The sequence below is a fragment of the Bactrocera oleae genome, chromosome 3 (genome assembly GCF_042242935.1).
Source record: "Bactrocera oleae isolate idBacOlea1 chromosome 3, idBacOlea1, whole genome shotgun sequence".
Lineage (NCBI taxonomy): Eukaryota > Metazoa > Arthropoda > Insecta > Diptera > Tephritidae > Bactrocera > Bactrocera oleae.
The window spans coordinates 86137267-86154385 of record NC_091537.1 but is presented as its reverse complement, the minus strand read 5'-3'; the positions used below and the strand labels follow the sequence as shown (position 1 = coordinate 86154385).

The 17119-nt window shown below is 37.1% G+C and overlaps 1 protein-coding gene across 2 annotated transcripts in view; it reads left to right on the top strand.

The window, feature by feature from the left end:
- The first annotated feature begins 275 nt into the window (after positions 1 to 275).
- The window catches only part of dao (down and out), a 32671-nt gene continuing 15827 nt past the window's right edge, over positions 276 to 17119 (top strand). For both annotated transcript variants that reach the window (XM_070107121.1, XM_070107122.1), the window contains exons 1-2: positions 276 to 2589; positions 15584 to 15833. In XM_070107121.1, the coding sequence (XP_069963222.1) occupies positions 1574 to 2589; positions 15584 to 15833 (1266 nt within the window). In that variant the 5' untranslated portion in view covers positions 276 to 1573. The remainder of the gene's footprint in view (positions 2590 to 15583; positions 15834 to 17119) is intronic.

Genomic DNA, 17119 nt, shown 5'->3' with positions numbered 1-17119 from the left:
TATATTTATTTGTGTTTAAAAAATTTACTCAAATCTTTGCAGCAATCCAAAAACTTGTTATATTCATCCAGTAAGCTGTGAAAGCAATACCTCCCTGATTCTAAGAAAGAAATATCAAAACAGTGGCTTCCACCGTCCACTGTGTGTCGGTAATTGTCGTGCCGTCGTGCTTGCCTCATTATGTTCGGCACTTTAACTCGTTGCTTGCCTACTCGCTCATTTGCTCGCGCACACAGGCACTCAGCCAGCCAATATCATTCACAGTTACACAGGCATCGAGTGCAAAACGTCGTCGCTAAAACGCAAAGTGGTCAAGTACTTCGTTTAGCGAAATGTTAAAAATCAATATGAGCGCAACGTTTTCGTAGAAAAGCAATCAATTCGTGCAATTAAACGCGAAAAGAAAAATATAAAATGTTTATAAAATTATAAGCGAATGCGACTAATGCGAACGCGTATGTATTTATGTTGGCAACGATTAGGCTAAATAGCGAAGCACCAGTCCGTTCTGGTGCCACCAAAGTCAGCTGAAAACGTAAGCCGCAGCAGCAGCAGCAGAAAAGCAGCAAAAACGGCGGCAGCGGAGGTGGCATGAAAAAAGTGCAAACATCTAGCTGAGTTTGTAAAAAATAAACGGTAACGTGTTAAGCGTACGGGTAACGGTATTTTTTCCACATTTCTATACTATACAGCCGAGCGTATGTCATTAACGGTAGAACGCGACGGTGGCGATAGTGCGTGAGTGTGAAAGTCAAGCGAGCGAAAAGAAAAAAAATAACCGAATAATAATGTATGCCACAATGCGAAAGTGGCACGAAAAAGTTTTGCGCTGCAGCAACTAATAACGATAAAAATATACAAATTATTACGCTACTTCGATTTTCACTTTCATTTGTAGCGGTAAGCAGCAAGCGAGCCTTCGATTTTTGTACTACTACTTACGAGCTGAGCCCTAAGCGCTTCGGCCGCCGAGCGGCGCACCACCTTGGCGCTTGCAATATATAAACAAAGAATCAAAAAATAATAACAATAATAAACCAAAAACAACTACACGCACAAGTTAAAGACCGTCCTTCTAACTGCGCCAGAATTTCCGCTAACCAACGCGTCGCCCAAACGCTCAACGCGCGCTGCCCTCCCGATTGCCACTGCCGCCGGACGACGCGCCATTATTGTCGCGTTATGCCGTGCAGTTAATAATCGGCACACTCCCGCTACCCACTAAGCTGCGCGCGTGCACTCTCTTTACGACGCCTCTCTTACCCTGACTAGTGGACTATTCATGCTACTACTGCTGTTACAGTTAATCGACAAGTCACTGTAATTATAGTAATTTGCTTTTTTGTTAACGCGCAACTTGTTGTTGTTATACAAGTTTATTTTTTAGTGTATGTGCATGTGTATGCGCGCGCGCGCGTGTACGTGTGTGTCTGTTTGCGCTTACGATTTATACACACGCAGCGCTCACTCTGCGCTTGGTGTTATTCGCGCCGCGTTACGGTTTTGTTGTTGTGTCAGCTTGTTTTTCCTTGTCGGTGGCGGCGTTAATGTTAAAAACCAATAAGTGGAAGCTATGGCCTCTTCGTTGTTGGCCCTCAGTGATTTAATACGATTCCAATTGGAGCGCATCAAACTAGATGAATTCACCTACAAGGATGAGTTGCATCTGCTGCGCCAATTGCTGGCGCTCGACATGCCGCAACCGATGCACGCGCTGCATTCGAATGGCAGTAGTCAAGAGCATAACCAGCCACAGCAAGCAGGCGCGCCGCCACCAGCATGCACACCGACAACACATGCGCAAGTGCAAACACAGTTGCCGGCGCATACGCAGACGCAAACACCTTTGCGGCTGCAGGCGCCACAGCAGCATCAACATCAGCAGCTGTCAGTGCCGTCGCCACAACAACAGTACATACATGCATTGGGACCATTGCCGCCGCCACCATCATCGTCGCCCGCGTCGCAATACAAACCAAAATCATTGCCGCAAAATCACTATCCACCGCCGCCAACACAAAGTCAGAGTCAATGTCAGCTCAGCACCGCAGCGTACGGTCAGCCGTCTAATAATAGTCAGCAGCAACAAAATGCGAGTCATCACAGTCACGGTCACAGTCAGAGCCAACAGAATCTCTATCCACCCAGCTATAGTCCGGTGCAACAAAATCAACTCAATTACACGCAGAGTCAGAAGCAGCGACAAAAACAACGACGCTTTCAGCAGCAAAACTCCAAGCGCTCACAACAACAGCCGCAACAACAACAACAGGCGCAGAATCGCAGCAAACTGCATGTTGGCGCGCCGTCAGATAGCGATGGCACAGCCACGGCGGATGAATCGAACAATGCCGCTGGCGCCAACAATCATCATCAGCAGCAGCAAACGCCGTCACCAGGTGGTGGTGGCGTCTATGTTGGCGCCGCCTGCAATGGCGGTATTGGCGCGCTTGGCAGCAGCGGTGAGCTGGCGGATGAGGAGCAGGTGGGCGCGATTGGTGGCGGCGCGGCAAATGGTGGCATTGGCGGCAGCGAGGATGGCTCCAGTGCCAGCGCCAGCAGCAATGCTGACCTACACAAGGATTTCAAGTGAGTATTTTTGTGCGCGCATTGATTAAAAAGCTCCGCACAACTCTGCCAGTCTATAAGTATGTGTGTATGTGTGTGTTAGTGAAGAGAAAGTGCAAGAAAAGAGGTTTTGCAGCGAAATTGAACGCATGGGCAAAAATATTTCGACACTTTCGAGTGCCAAATCACGTATAAGATTGCAGACAAGACATAAAGGCGCAACTACAAATACAACGCATGCAGCGAAGTGGCGGCGCAAGTTGCCGCAGTGTCACGCAAATACACAGAAGCTTATGTATATATATAATATATGTGTATGTATGTAAATGGAGCATTTTCAAGCTGCGAGAACACTTCAGAAGTATGCACACACACACCGGCGGAGTTTGCCAGTACAAAAAAACACAGCACACACACACATACATTTATACAAACACACACAAGTGAAAATAGCAAAAAATCGCATTTTTTCATCGCACAAAATTTGCAATTTGCTTTGCTGATGGTCTATGCGCCTAAATGCATGCCCGCACAAGCAAATATACACACACATATATATATAATATTTTTCACCGCTATGCCTGCTTATCACTTTCTTGCCGATGTTTTCATTTTTTACATGTTCAATACTTTTTTTTGGTTTTATTGCTTTTACTATTGCTATTGTTGTTGGTGTTGCGGCAGTACAGTTCGGCGCCCATTTTCCGTCCGTTGTTTTGGCTTATGACACTAAACGCGCCCACTGATTGCAGGCCGAAAATAAGGTCACATGTGTCCGTTGTAGCACAGTGGCCCGCACTAAACAACAGCTATACCATAATACAGTTCAACACTTATACATATATACATACATCTCTACGTAGCTGGTTATAAGCAAGTGCATTGGGGGAAAACATGACGTGAGCCCTAACATATAACCTCAAACATTCGCAAATGTTGTATGTGTATGTGGAAAATTACGGTATAAATGACATGCCTACAGCAAGCGTTGAAACACAGTGTTGTATGTTGCTCGAAATTTGGCATAAATATGTTGGAAATGCTAAAAATGTTAAATTCTTCAAAATTACTCGACATGCCTATTCGGTTTCTGGCAATCGATGAAATAACTGATCAATAGCGGCTCTATAAACGAAAACTATTGCCAGGCTCAATCTTAGTATGGAGTTGTTTAGTAGAGAAAAAATATGCATGTCTAAAAAAATGTCAACACATCAGAAACTATGAGACATGACTACCATCAATTGACAAAGAAAAGTGGTGATGAACCCAACGCTTTGAAAATTTCAACACCAGCACTTTTTTAGACTCACTGCTCCAAAATGATATATGTATGTCCATTGTAATGCCCACAACTCCCAAGTATGGATTCAAAAGACCGTCATATGTCGACAAAGTGCCTTGTGTCTGCCACAAATTTATTAAGTAAACCACCTCAATTATCAGTTCTAACCAATTTGACTTGAACTAGAAGGTATTGCGATCGAGATGCTCCAACTTTAGTCTGACGAAAGCTAAACAGTGTAGGAGAAAGTGTATAGATGTTTCCAGCTCGATTTCACGTAACGTGATTTCATTTCAAATTCAAATTTCTTGACAGAACATCCATGTTATTCCATCAGCTCACTAGTAATTTTTTTAAATATGCTTTGAGATAGCATAAAGGTATTTCGTTCGTGACATTTCGGACCTTAGTTACCCGCCATGTCAAAATATTCGGTTGGGCTAAAGAAATTAAGTAATTTTTAAACAAATATTTTTTCTATATAATGAGATTAATAATTAGACACAGAATCGCCTGAAACTAGGAATTATGCCGAGGCTACTTCAACGAAAAAAAGACGGCTCCAAAAGTGACAGGTTCTGTATAACCTTTTACACGCCCCTGGTATATAAAAGGTAATCAGTAAGTTCTATTGATCTTAAGTTTCTTAATGTCATCGGTGTAAGCCTCAAGTCAGACAGATCTGGTATACTCATCTATAATTATTGGATCACCAACTATAATTTTCTGAGCTACGATGTGGATTTGGAAGGGTTAATATTGCGAGTTGTAAGCAGTTTATAATGAGTTTAGCTTACAAGGATATGTTTATGGAATAGATAAAGGCGATCTCCTCTGCATCAGATCAAATGAAGGTCTTGGTTTTTTTTTTAAATTAGAGCATTAGGCATCAAGAAATAATAATAATATTTGTGGAAGGAGTATCCATGTATTAGATCTATAGATATTATATATATATAGTTTTCTCAAGCCAACTCCAAAGCTGGTATTTCTATTCCACTTGTGAGCCGACTATCCATGCATTGTCATCTAATATTTTTATAGTTAGAACCCAAATATCAAATTGGAACCTCGACATCAGATCAAATTTGACCCGGACTAACGAAAAGAATATACATTTTCACGTACTTTATACACATTTTTATTAACGCCTACAAAACAGGCACCTTTTGAGCCAATATAAACATAGCAACGCTTAGTCTAATTTCCCATACACTTCTTATAAGCCTCAGCTGGGATGGCATTCAGTGCCTTCAGCGAACTTTGACGAATGCAGTATTCTCAGCTACGTTGTCAAGAATATCTTTTGCGCCCTCTACTTGAGGTCGGTTTTGCATAAGATTCAGATATTTTGGTACGAGTCAAGCGTTGACACGCTTCATACTCGAAACATTAACCTTACATAGAATATAAAAAGTATTAAGTCGATACATATGAGATCCTCTGCTATCGCTCTTGCAACTCGATAATTTTCAAGCATTTAATTTTTTATATTTTTTTAACATTGTCGTCATTAACAGAGGTGTATGGACGACGCGCGTGTGATAAGTTTTCGATGACCTCACGGCATGCACTGAATGCTATGTGACACTAAAATATTTGTGTTAGTGATAAAGTAGACTGCCCAAAACACTACACAGAAACTAAATTAAATGGCCAAACACACACTAATTGACATTAAAAAATCAAACTGGACATGAACAAAAAAAATTGTGCCAAACTACGTGCGATCTACATGACAGAAAACCTTGGAATTTATTTATGATTTATATATATATATGTATATTGAACTCGTTTTTTATATTGTTGAAGGATTTGTACCCATGTTATAACTAGTGGTAACAAGCACTCTCGACAGTTTAGTGTACATTATGTAAAGGCGACCACTGCGTAGTCTAAGCTTTCACATGGGATACTTCAAAAAACTATAACCTAACCATTGCCAAAATCTATAACTACCAAGTGATATTACCAAACTAAAAATAAATGCAACTTAATTCATCTTACTTAAAGCTCAAAAAGGCCTTGTCAAGATGTTACTACAATTTAGTCAATAGAACAGCAGCCATAGCTTACTGATATTAGACTTTGCGGCGACAACTTGACTGTCAGTTTATACAGCACACTGACAATAAAAGATGAGACACCATCTCTTAGAATGCTCGAGAAAAAAATACAGCGAAAACGCGCAAGGGAGCTACGAGCGTGATGACGACAACAACTCAATGCAGTGAAAGAAGATGCAGCGGCTGCGCTGAGTATATCAAGTTTTTGCAATGTCAATTTAAAAGAAACTGAACAAAATGTGTAAAAACAACAAGCGATGTGTGCCTGCACAAGTTGTTGTGAAATTGAGCCAAAAAAAAAGCGAAGGCAAACCGTGGCAAAGTTGGAAACGCGCTGCTCTTCGCAGAATGACGCGAGCTAACTTAACAACAAAATTCTTGTCACTTAATTATGACATTTTATTTATTTTCATTTTCCTCAATTTTGTTTTTTTTTTTATAATGAGAGGAAAAATCCATAATTATCTCATTCTAGCTGCACTGTGCGCGTCATGCGGGCATATAGTCTGTGACATGCAAGAGTCTTATTTGTCATATGCACATTCGTATGAGCCTCGCAGGCATAGTTTGTGAGACATGCAATCACACACAAACACGCACAGTGACACATATATATGTGTAGATCTAAACCCAAAGGCTGATGCCTAAGCGTGTGAATATATATATATACATAAAAATGTTTATAAATTTCAAAAATGTGTGTTTGTAGCTAGGCATATCGGTGACCTCCTGTCGTATGGCTCAAGTATATGACAGAATTGGCATGCATAACGTGTCGTGAATTTTTTATTATTGTTTTCGTATTAATTAAAATTGATTTTCAGTTTGCCGCTCGTACTCCGCTAGGGCGAACTTGCTTGATTTTCTTTTACTTAAATATGCCGGTGAAAGGTGTTATCCTTTCTTGAGATTTTTGGTTGGGCTATTTATACCACAGAATAATTTAATGCTTTAAAAGGGCTTTGAAGGTTTGAAGAAATAACGATTGTCGAAAAAACATGAAAAAATCATAATATATGATATTTTTACAAGCATATACTAGACTCTGACAAATATCATATATAGCTGAAAGTTCTTAAAACGCTCATAACAAGAATATATCGTTACAATAATTCCGTATACCTTATGTTGTTGTGGTAATAACAGTACAACCTTCTCAATAAGTTTTTTGAAAAATTCTGCTGAACTATCACCGACTAAAAGTGCGAATCTATTTTGTTTATGCAGTCTCAACATTTGTGCCAACGATCTCGACAATTATTATTATAACGGTATTTTTTTTTTTTATAAAAACATAATAATTCAGTTAACAATCACGTTGAGTATTCCAAAATGACTAAAAAAAGTGGATACCATGCTAATATTTTTGCATTCTCCAACTTTTTAAAAAATGGGCGTGACACTTTTTTGAATAAATGCGTATAACTCACAAACCACTACAGCAAGTCGCACTGAATTTGGTACAAATTTAGCCTGGTCAATTTTTTAGGAGTAGCTTTGGCGTAAATGCGCCGCATACAAAACAATCATCTATATAACGGTACTTTATTTTTGTTTTATTTGTTAAACTTTTGGGAGGTAAACTCAAGTTAGCTGATAGATAAATTATAAGAATTTAAGACATATGTTACCTATAATCTAGCATATAGCATACACGATATACTTGTAAGCTTCCACCTACATTCGCTCTCAGTACATCAACAAAAACTACTTCCTGACGCATAAGAGAGATAGCCAGTAAAATGACAAATACATATATCACCAGCAAACAAATATTGTTATATAGATTAATAACCACGGCTCTAAGACAATATAAATTTAGAACAACTTCAACCTTAACCAACCTAAATAACTCCTAAAACAAAATAGATTTTAATCGTACATAGATCTATAGTATAAATGCCCACCTTCAAAATTTTTTATTTAAATAGAGGGAGTAGTCGAAAAACTGGTAACCTCAGTAGGCAATGTCAAAGCTTCGAGTATATTTCTGTCATAAAAAATCTTCTTAAAAATGGTACAACCCAGTGAATATTCTACAAGTATGTCGAATATTTTTTATTGAAAATTCTTATGTATTCTAAAATTAGTCGCCTTTAGTCGAGATCTAATAAAACTATCATTTTTAATTATGAGAACCTTGTAAGAGAGCAAAAAGACAAGAAGACGCTTGTGATAACATTCAGTAGCCTTGTTGAGGTGCGAAGAGAATTATAGAATCACAGTTTATTAAATCAATGCTCTTATTACAAAAGTTATTTTTTCCATAGGTCGAGGAAAAATCTGATGGAGGTTCAAAAGCCAGCGAAATATATATAAAAGATCTAGTAAAAATAAATCCACTATATTTCTAATAGATGGCTTTGCTAATCTGTATCACGCACTGTATAAGCGCGGTCGGGTTACTCTATGACGTTAAAAAATAACTTTTCAGACAGTTTTGTGATTGCTTGATTGAGTATTGATTGAGCGTGCTTCAACCATGGACACCAGTAAAGAGAAGATTTGCCATATTTTACAGTTTTTCTTCGACAAAAGCGAAAACGCTGACACTAGAGCCGTGGTGATCGAATAGCGATGAGCCGGTGCAAATGATGGCTAAACCAGGATTCGCAGTCAGGAAGGTTTTGCCATGTGTTTGGTAGGATTGGCAGGGAATCTATTATCAGCTATTCCTCTACTTCCAAACTCTTCATTCTGACCTTTACTGTCGAAAATTGGACCGTCTAAAGGAAGTAATAAAATAAGTTTGTTCCATCAGGACAACGCCAGGTCACATACGTCGATAGTGTCGCGTCAGAAGGTTCGGGAGCTTGTTTGGAAAGTTCTTATGCATCCACCTTGTACTCCAGACTTCGCACCAAGTGAATATTACCTATTCATGTCTATGGTGAATGATTTTGCTGGAGAAAAACTCGCCTCAAGATAAGCTTGTGAAAATCGTCTGTTCAAGTTTTTTGCCAATATGAACGAGAATTTCGTATGAGGGTTGCATTATGAAATTACCTTCAAAATGGCAAGAAGTTATCGAACAAAATGGTGCATGTTTGATCTAAATTGAAAATTCTAACATAAACTAAATACAACCTTCAACTTAATGCAGAAATAATGGATTTTTTTACAAGATCTTTGTATGAAAAATTTCCACAAAAAAAAATATATTTGGAAATCTAAGTGACAAATTCCATGCCAGTTGGAAATTTATGCTGCAAAGAGATTCCATATGGTCTACTTCCGCTTGATTCCTGCCTTCCCTTACTTCTGCTTATTTTTAGGTACTTTTTGTCCTTTCTGACTTTGCCTGACATTTTCGGCATGTTGTTTGTGCACCTTTGCTGCACCTACTCGGCACCTTCTGCCACAGCACTACATATAGTTTTATCCACTCAGCTCGCGCTCAGCACCCGCTCAGCCTTCACAGTTGGCCTGCCAACACGATTAATTGGAGAACACGATTTTTTACTTATTATTACTAGTTTTTTGTTTTAATTTTTTCTTATTGCTGTTGTTGTTGTATTTTTTGTACTTTTTATCTTGGCGCTGCACGAAATATTTATTCTCTGTCATTATATGTATATTTACAAGCACATTTACATCGATACACACACGTGCAGCGGTGGCAAAACGCAATGAACCCACCCGCCTCCGCCGGCGACCCACGCCGCTGCAGGTCGTGAGCATATGAAATCACAACCTCGTAAATGCGAGTTCAACCTATGTAAATATTACCTTGTTGGCACTATTATTTATTATAATTTTTTTTTGTTTTGTTTATGTATTGTTGTTTTTGTTGTTGGTGTTGTTTTTTCTGCACACCCTTTACTTTTGTTTCGAGTGCTCACGGTTTGATGCCAAGTTTAATTTCCATTATTTTATAAGCACTCACATATATGTTTGTATGTATGTAACTGTATGTGTGACTCTATGTATGTGTGTGGGTGAGAGCGTGTTTTGATCCAGGTATATAATGTGCACACAAAACCTATTTTTCGTTAGCCAACAGCCGGTCGTATTGTCATTTATTATGATTATGGTTTATTACAAATTAAATATGTAGGTAAATTGTTTTTATTGTAGTGCAACAACAAAATCAAAATTATAAAATTATAATTTCAGGTTATTGTATTAATTATAACTGTAATTTGCGGTCATCTACGAGTTGGAGTGAAACCGAATTTCGGCCTTTAATTTAAAAATATTTTAATTATCGGCTACCGCAGAATAAAATTTACAAAAATAAGTGGAGTCGAGCAACCATGCTCCACTACTAACGACAGGAATATTGTCCACTTTTTTATCCTATTTAAAATAAGCACAGGGTTATTGGGTAAAAGGTCTTAAATTAGCGATTATTAGAGAGGTGACCCCTGCATGCGCTCTACAAAGTCTCAAAACCAGTTTAAAATCAGCACAGGGTGTTCACACATATGTTTGCTTTAGCGATTTGTTGTGCCTTAACTATATTTGTTTCTTTAAAGTCCTTAAAATTATAAATTTTTTTTCATGCGCTATTAAAAGCCTCAAAGCCAGTTTAAATTCAGCACAGGGTGCTTTACAGGTCTAACTTTTACAGATTTCTTAACCCTTTAATACTGTGATTGGTTTCTATTATCAAATACTAGGAAGCGGATCGAGGTAAGACGACCTATCAAATAAGAACCTATTTTGAGATCGTTGACTATTTTACGATCTAGCTGCTTCTTTAGATCTCATAAAAGAAAATAATCACGAGTAAGTTTTAAAATTAGCATCGATCTTCTATTATGATTTTAGCTTTATTATGAAGGATTCAAAATTCTTTCATAGTTATCAAACTGCACGAAAATCCGTTGGACGATCGCGAAACAACACAAAGAATTCACACATTTTGCTTATGGCTCATTTATTAAAGAAGGCTGCCTGATGGATGCAGTTAATATACCTAAAGCACCGGCTCCCTGTAGCACTTCCGTTTTATTAATATCTAATATCATTTCATAGATAATTATTGATTATTTCTACTAGGTGTGAATTTTCGAATTTCACACGGATCGGACACCAAATTGGATTAGTATCGTAATTGTCAACTAAGTTATCATAGGGTTAAGCACAGACTTGTACCATGACATCATTTTTTATACACATAATTCAGCTTTTGCAAAACTGAAATGAAAACATCTCAGCAGCCATACCATCGACTCATCAGTCATACCAGTACCACAAAAGACTGGTGTTATAAGCTGTATAAGTGAGATCCCTGTTAGGATCGGCCACTTACCTAACTTAACAGTGATCCGAAAAACTTACAATGGATTACTAGTACTTTAAAATATTACCCCTTACTATGTGAAGCTGAACTTCATACAGCTTTTATCACCTACATCGCAGACAATTACCTCATTCGGAAGTTGAGGCAGAAGCATTAGCGAAGTTGCTATAGATGACGAAATATCATATTTACCTACAACTGACAAGTGACTTTTTGCATAATCTCGATAAGGTTGTGCTTCCGAGGAACGCTTAGCTTCCAATTGCGCACGACTCTCTTTTGAAGTGTTTTGAAGTGAACAATCTAAGTTAAGGGTTCATGAAAATGGGTAAAATGTGATTGCTATTAAATAATACCACTTCGGACTTGCTAAAAGCGATTAGTTAGTTCTTTCTTACCACGTTGTTTGACATAAAAAATCTTCAAGTCGAATTAACGTTACGTAATAAGGAAACAATATCTTTTATGAAGACCTATATCTTGATTTTGATAGCTCAGTTTTAATGACAGCTATATGATATGCAGGTAGTGAACCGATCTCAACAATTTGTGCGGAGACTGTTAGCGATAATCTAAATCAAATGAGCAGCTTCTTGGGGAGAAAGAACGTGTAAAAAGGTTTCAGATCGATATCTCAATAACCGGCGCACTAGTTCGATAGAAGGAGAACGGACATGGCCAAATCAACTAAGCTCATTAAGCTGATCATTTATATGTATATAGAGTCTGCGACGTTTCCTTCAGTGCATTACCAACTGCGTGGCAAACTTAATATGCCCTGTTTAGGGTTTAATAAGAGCCACACTGTTATCAAAAATAAACTTAATATAAAAGCGAAATGTGAAAAAATGACATACTAACAAATCGAAAACATAGTATGCTAGACACTATTCTTCCTCTCTTCTCGTCTTAACTTCGCATTGCACATTTCTTCGCTTCCAACAAAGTTTTTGTATCCGTTTTTTATTTTTCTTGCTTTAATAATTCGAACTGCCTTCAACGACAAAAGCAAGACGTTTATTAAATCACACCACCCACAGTGACCGCAATTATTTTCAAGTTTATGTTGCGGATAACTATATATCTTATAACTATAAATCTTAGCTGTTGAAAGGAGGAGGATAATTGTTGGGTTATTATTATTATTATTATTATAATAGCGGAGTAATCTAATGGGTACGCCCACTAATTTCCTGTAGTCACTAATATAAATATTGTAAGCGAGAATGTGCTTAGAAATATGTAGGCGCGGACGCACATAGCGTTGAAATAGAAATTTTTGTAATCAGCAATAACTATGGGCAGAGTGTTGTACATAAATATGGAGGAGTCGCAGAATGCTTTAGTGGCTGATAAGAGTGGAAATAGTGTACCAAAAATATAATACAAAAAGTTCACATACAGTATAAAAGGGAAATTACTTAAATGCGAAGCCTTCTGGAGTACACTATCATTACTTGTCGGCAACGTTCCTAACGCCGAGATCCTTTTCTGTTAAGCTTTTATTTTTTAATTGTTGAATGGAGTAGTCCATAGCGAAGCCGCTATTCAGACCTTATAGCGTCTAAACTTTTTAGGAGGAATACTATCAAATAAGTTATAGAAATACTGACAAGTTTTGCGAACTACATAATTCGGACTAGGAAAATGGCTTTTCTAAACTTGATATTGAAAATATGTTAAATAGAATTTCTTTCACAGTTCTCATTTTACGTCGAATGTGAACTTGTTTACTCAACCAAAGTTATTCTAGACCTTAATCTTTTTTTAGGGTGTTGTTAATGAAAATTTTGGGCCAAGTGAGCTCTTCAAAAAGAAGAGGGATTATTAGTAGACTTGTAACAACGTTGATTTTGTGGTTGCGTGCTTCTAAACGAATTTCTACTACTTTATTACTATAATTACAGACAAAAGATGAGAATTTCATCCGAATTTTGTTGACTTATTTCATAAAATTCCTTTTCCACAAGGTAACTACGAATAGATAAAAGTAGTTAAAACTCTGTGTTGGGTGGACAAATTTTTAGCTATGCATTTGTAACAATTGCTTCAAATATAAAGTATATACAAGTCGCATGCAGATTACAGGCATACTACATCAATTAGTACGCTATCTGGCCAAAGCATATTTACGCATTAAAACCGTAATTTATAAAACACAAAGTAACGGAATCAAACCGGAAGAGTGGCGAGAGCTGAAGGAGCTGAATTTTACTGCAGTAAGAAAATGCGAAAAAACGCATAGGCATATGAATGACATTGTGCGGACGGACTACGGTGTGTGTTAACACGCAAGAGGGATACGCACAGACAGACATATACTCGAATGTGTGAAGGCATATACCAGCCTACTAGGGTAGCTGGAGAAGTTTGATATTTGTTAGGTCATTTTTTTTCTTAAGCTAACATTTTTAGCTTTCTTAGCATAATATCCAGTGTGAACCAAGTATTGATTTCAATGCTGCTAAGGATTATTTAAGCAAGCTTTTAGATTTCAGTAACAAGTTCTACTTTGGTCCACATATGTAACTTACCCACGATCTGGTTTTTTATATCTTACTGTATACGTTAGAGTTTGACAGTATCAAGTACCTCTGCTTTTTAAAGTGTACACCTACATATTAACTGAAAGAACGGGGTTTCAAGACTTTATGTCTCTCTGAGCGATATATGGATTTTGAAGGGCAGAACTTTTATGACAATTATCTAGATTTTTATTTAGCTTTGTCTATCAAAACAGCTGTTACCATAATTATTTTGTGATTTGGATTCACTTTCCGTAATCACTTAACTGACTTGCTAAAAGAGTAGGTCTTGTTTACAGAATGGATCGGACATTCAGAGCTTCGATCCTAACCCATTGTCTTTCCATTATTTTACTGGGGTCGGTACTGAAATCCCGTAAACACTGAATTAATTTGGTAAAGAGTCGATCTAATGAAATTGGGTTCGAGATCTACTACTTCAATATAAGCCCATTCCCTAGCAGATCCTGTAGTTCTTTTATGTTTCAAAAAGCGATGCTATGTCTGTGATAAATGTATAACTCAGGAAAATCTGCAGAAATTATAAGATACTCCATTGACGACTTTATTTTGAACAAATCTGACGGAATTCTAGAAACCACTTTCTAGCAACCGAAATTGATTATTGAAAGAAGCCACATAGACTTCTCAGGACTTTGTACCAAATATAATATGTGTTTGAGTCAAAATTTCCACTACTATATATAGATATATATATAGATTGCATCGTATGGCTCCGCGAGGAAGCAAAGGGCCGCAATGAGACTCTTCCATATATTTCGATGTAGTGATAGCCTCTTGATTTAAGTAGCACTTATTTAGACCTTAGAAATTTCTACGGCCAAATTGCTTTAGAGCGTATCTCTATTTCCGTCGGCTACTTGGTGGATTGCAATCGATTGCGTTCCGGGTGATTGTGTCTGGATCTCGTCTCAGAACATGGCCGAGCCATTTTTTTTTTTAATTTCTGTGCAGAGGGAAGTTTGGTTTTGCATGATCTTCTTTAATAATCTGTTTGCAGATATAATACTGCCCAAGTAATGAAAGCACTTCACATTTTCGAGTTTTATACCGTCGTCTTGGAAGTTCTGCACATAGGTGGTGTTGATTCGTATTTCTTTGGCTTTGCCGATGTTAATGCTGAGGCCTACTTTCGCTGCTTTTTGTTGTTTTGTTTGATAGAGCTTCCAACTAGTGGTCTAATCTCTCTCAAAGAGCTACAGGGTAGCATTTAACAGAATTTTACTAGGAATTCCAAAAGATCTAAAGTTATTAAGTAGCCCTCGTACTTACTATTACATATTAACTCATACACCGTTACAACGCAAGAAAAAGCCAACACATTACTCACGAATACATACATACATACATACATACGCAGTATATATATATATACATATATATATTTATAACGGTACTTCATCAGCCAAGAGTTTTATTTCGATTGCTCATAAGCCAAAAGCATAACACATCAAGTGTTGGCAGGCAGTAACAGCAACAGCAGCGGCAACAACAACAAAAGCAAATAGGTGGTGAAAAGTCATTTAAAAATAGACGCATTGTCGCGCACTTTTGCAACCATGCGACGTGTTTAACCCAGTGCGCCAATGTCGCCATTATTGCTGAACTGCTATGCCCCGACGAGTGTACATACTTGTATATATGCCTGTGGTATTCCCAAACTAATAATTATGTAAATTCCCAGCATGAGTGTGTAGCGTAAAGGCAAAGGTTGCCAGCTTGGCTAAAACTTTTTCACATTTTACTGTTTTTGTAATTCCTTGCGTCGATTAAATAATATTTAGCACACTTACATTGCTTTCACTGTTATGCTGTTGTTGTAGCTTTTTATTGTTGTAAATTTTATTTTTTCGAATTTCTTCGCTTACAGAGTCCAAGTACTCGAGTGGTTTCAACAGTTGTACGTCCAAACGGAATCGTTCAGATCGGACGAGGAGTCACAACGTGTCCGTGAGGCGGGCAATAATTGCTATCGCAAGGAACATCATCCACTCAAGGCATGCGATCTATATACAGAGGCTATATTTTTAGCGCCCGTCGAAGAGGATGCAGACAATACGACAGCGGCAATGGCGCATGCGAATCGTTCGACTGTGTTGCATGATTACGGCATGTATGAGGTATGTATGTACATGGTATACGAGGTATACTTGCTACAAATTGTATGTATATACAAATGTATGCAATTTAAATCAATGTTGGCAAATAATATCATACATGGTTGTGTATGAGTTGTTGTAAAAATAAAATATGCATTTTAGGCAAACATAGAAGGTCATCCGTTACACATGAATAGCTCGGAAGTCCCAATGAGAATTTGTCATGCATAAGAAACAAAACAGAAAATTAGGTCCCGAAATATTTCGGGATCCCGAAAATCAAATATGATGGAAATCAAAGTAAAAAAAATTCTAAACTAAATACCGAATTATTTTGGGATTCCGAAATTAAAAGTACCCGATTTCTGTGGATTCTTTGCAATTCAATAAATGAAATTAATGATTTTTTTAAATATTGTCAATTAAATTCCGAAATATTTCTAGATCCCGAGGTCCAAAGAAAATCGGATTTTATAGCTTCTTTAGAATTCAAAATGGACTCCGAAGAAATATATAATATTCCAAATTACGTTTAATAAAAATAATTAGTGAACTTAAAGTTCGACACTTTCTTAAGTAAAAATATAAATACTAAATAAGTATGCGAAATATTTTGGGAACCCGTGGTAGAAATAATCCGATATTTAGAGAATTTTTAAAATTCAATTATGGACCACGAAGTTGATTTTATTTTCTTTGATATTTAAAATTGAATCCCAAATTATTTCGGTACCTTGTCGTCCTAAGATTTTAATCTTCAAGAAGAGGAAAAAATTAAAACCCGAAGTATTTCGTAATCCAGAAATTGAAAGGGTTCAATTTCTAAGTTAATTTCACAATTTCTAGTTCCGAAAATAAAAATATTTTTTTTTATTTTTAATAATTTACCCGAAATATTTCGGGATCCCGAGATCGAAAGAATCCAATTTCTAAGAATTCTTAGAAATTTAATAATGGATGTTAATAATATATTTATATACAAGTATGTTAACAATATATATTTTTTAATAATATAAATAAAATTAAACAAATAAAACAATAAATCCCGAAATTTTCGGGATCCAAATTATGATTTCGACTTGGGTTTCTACAATAGTAATTGAACGAGTTTCGACCACTTTTGTAAAATAATAAAACAAAAATTTTAATTTGAAAGACAATCCCGAATATTTTGTGCATTCGAGGATACTAATAAATCAATTAAATGTATAATTAGTGAATATTAGATCTTGCCACTTTTGAGAAGTGACAAAGGACTCAAAAAAACAACTAGGAACATTTTCGGGATCCCGAAATTCTGATTTTCT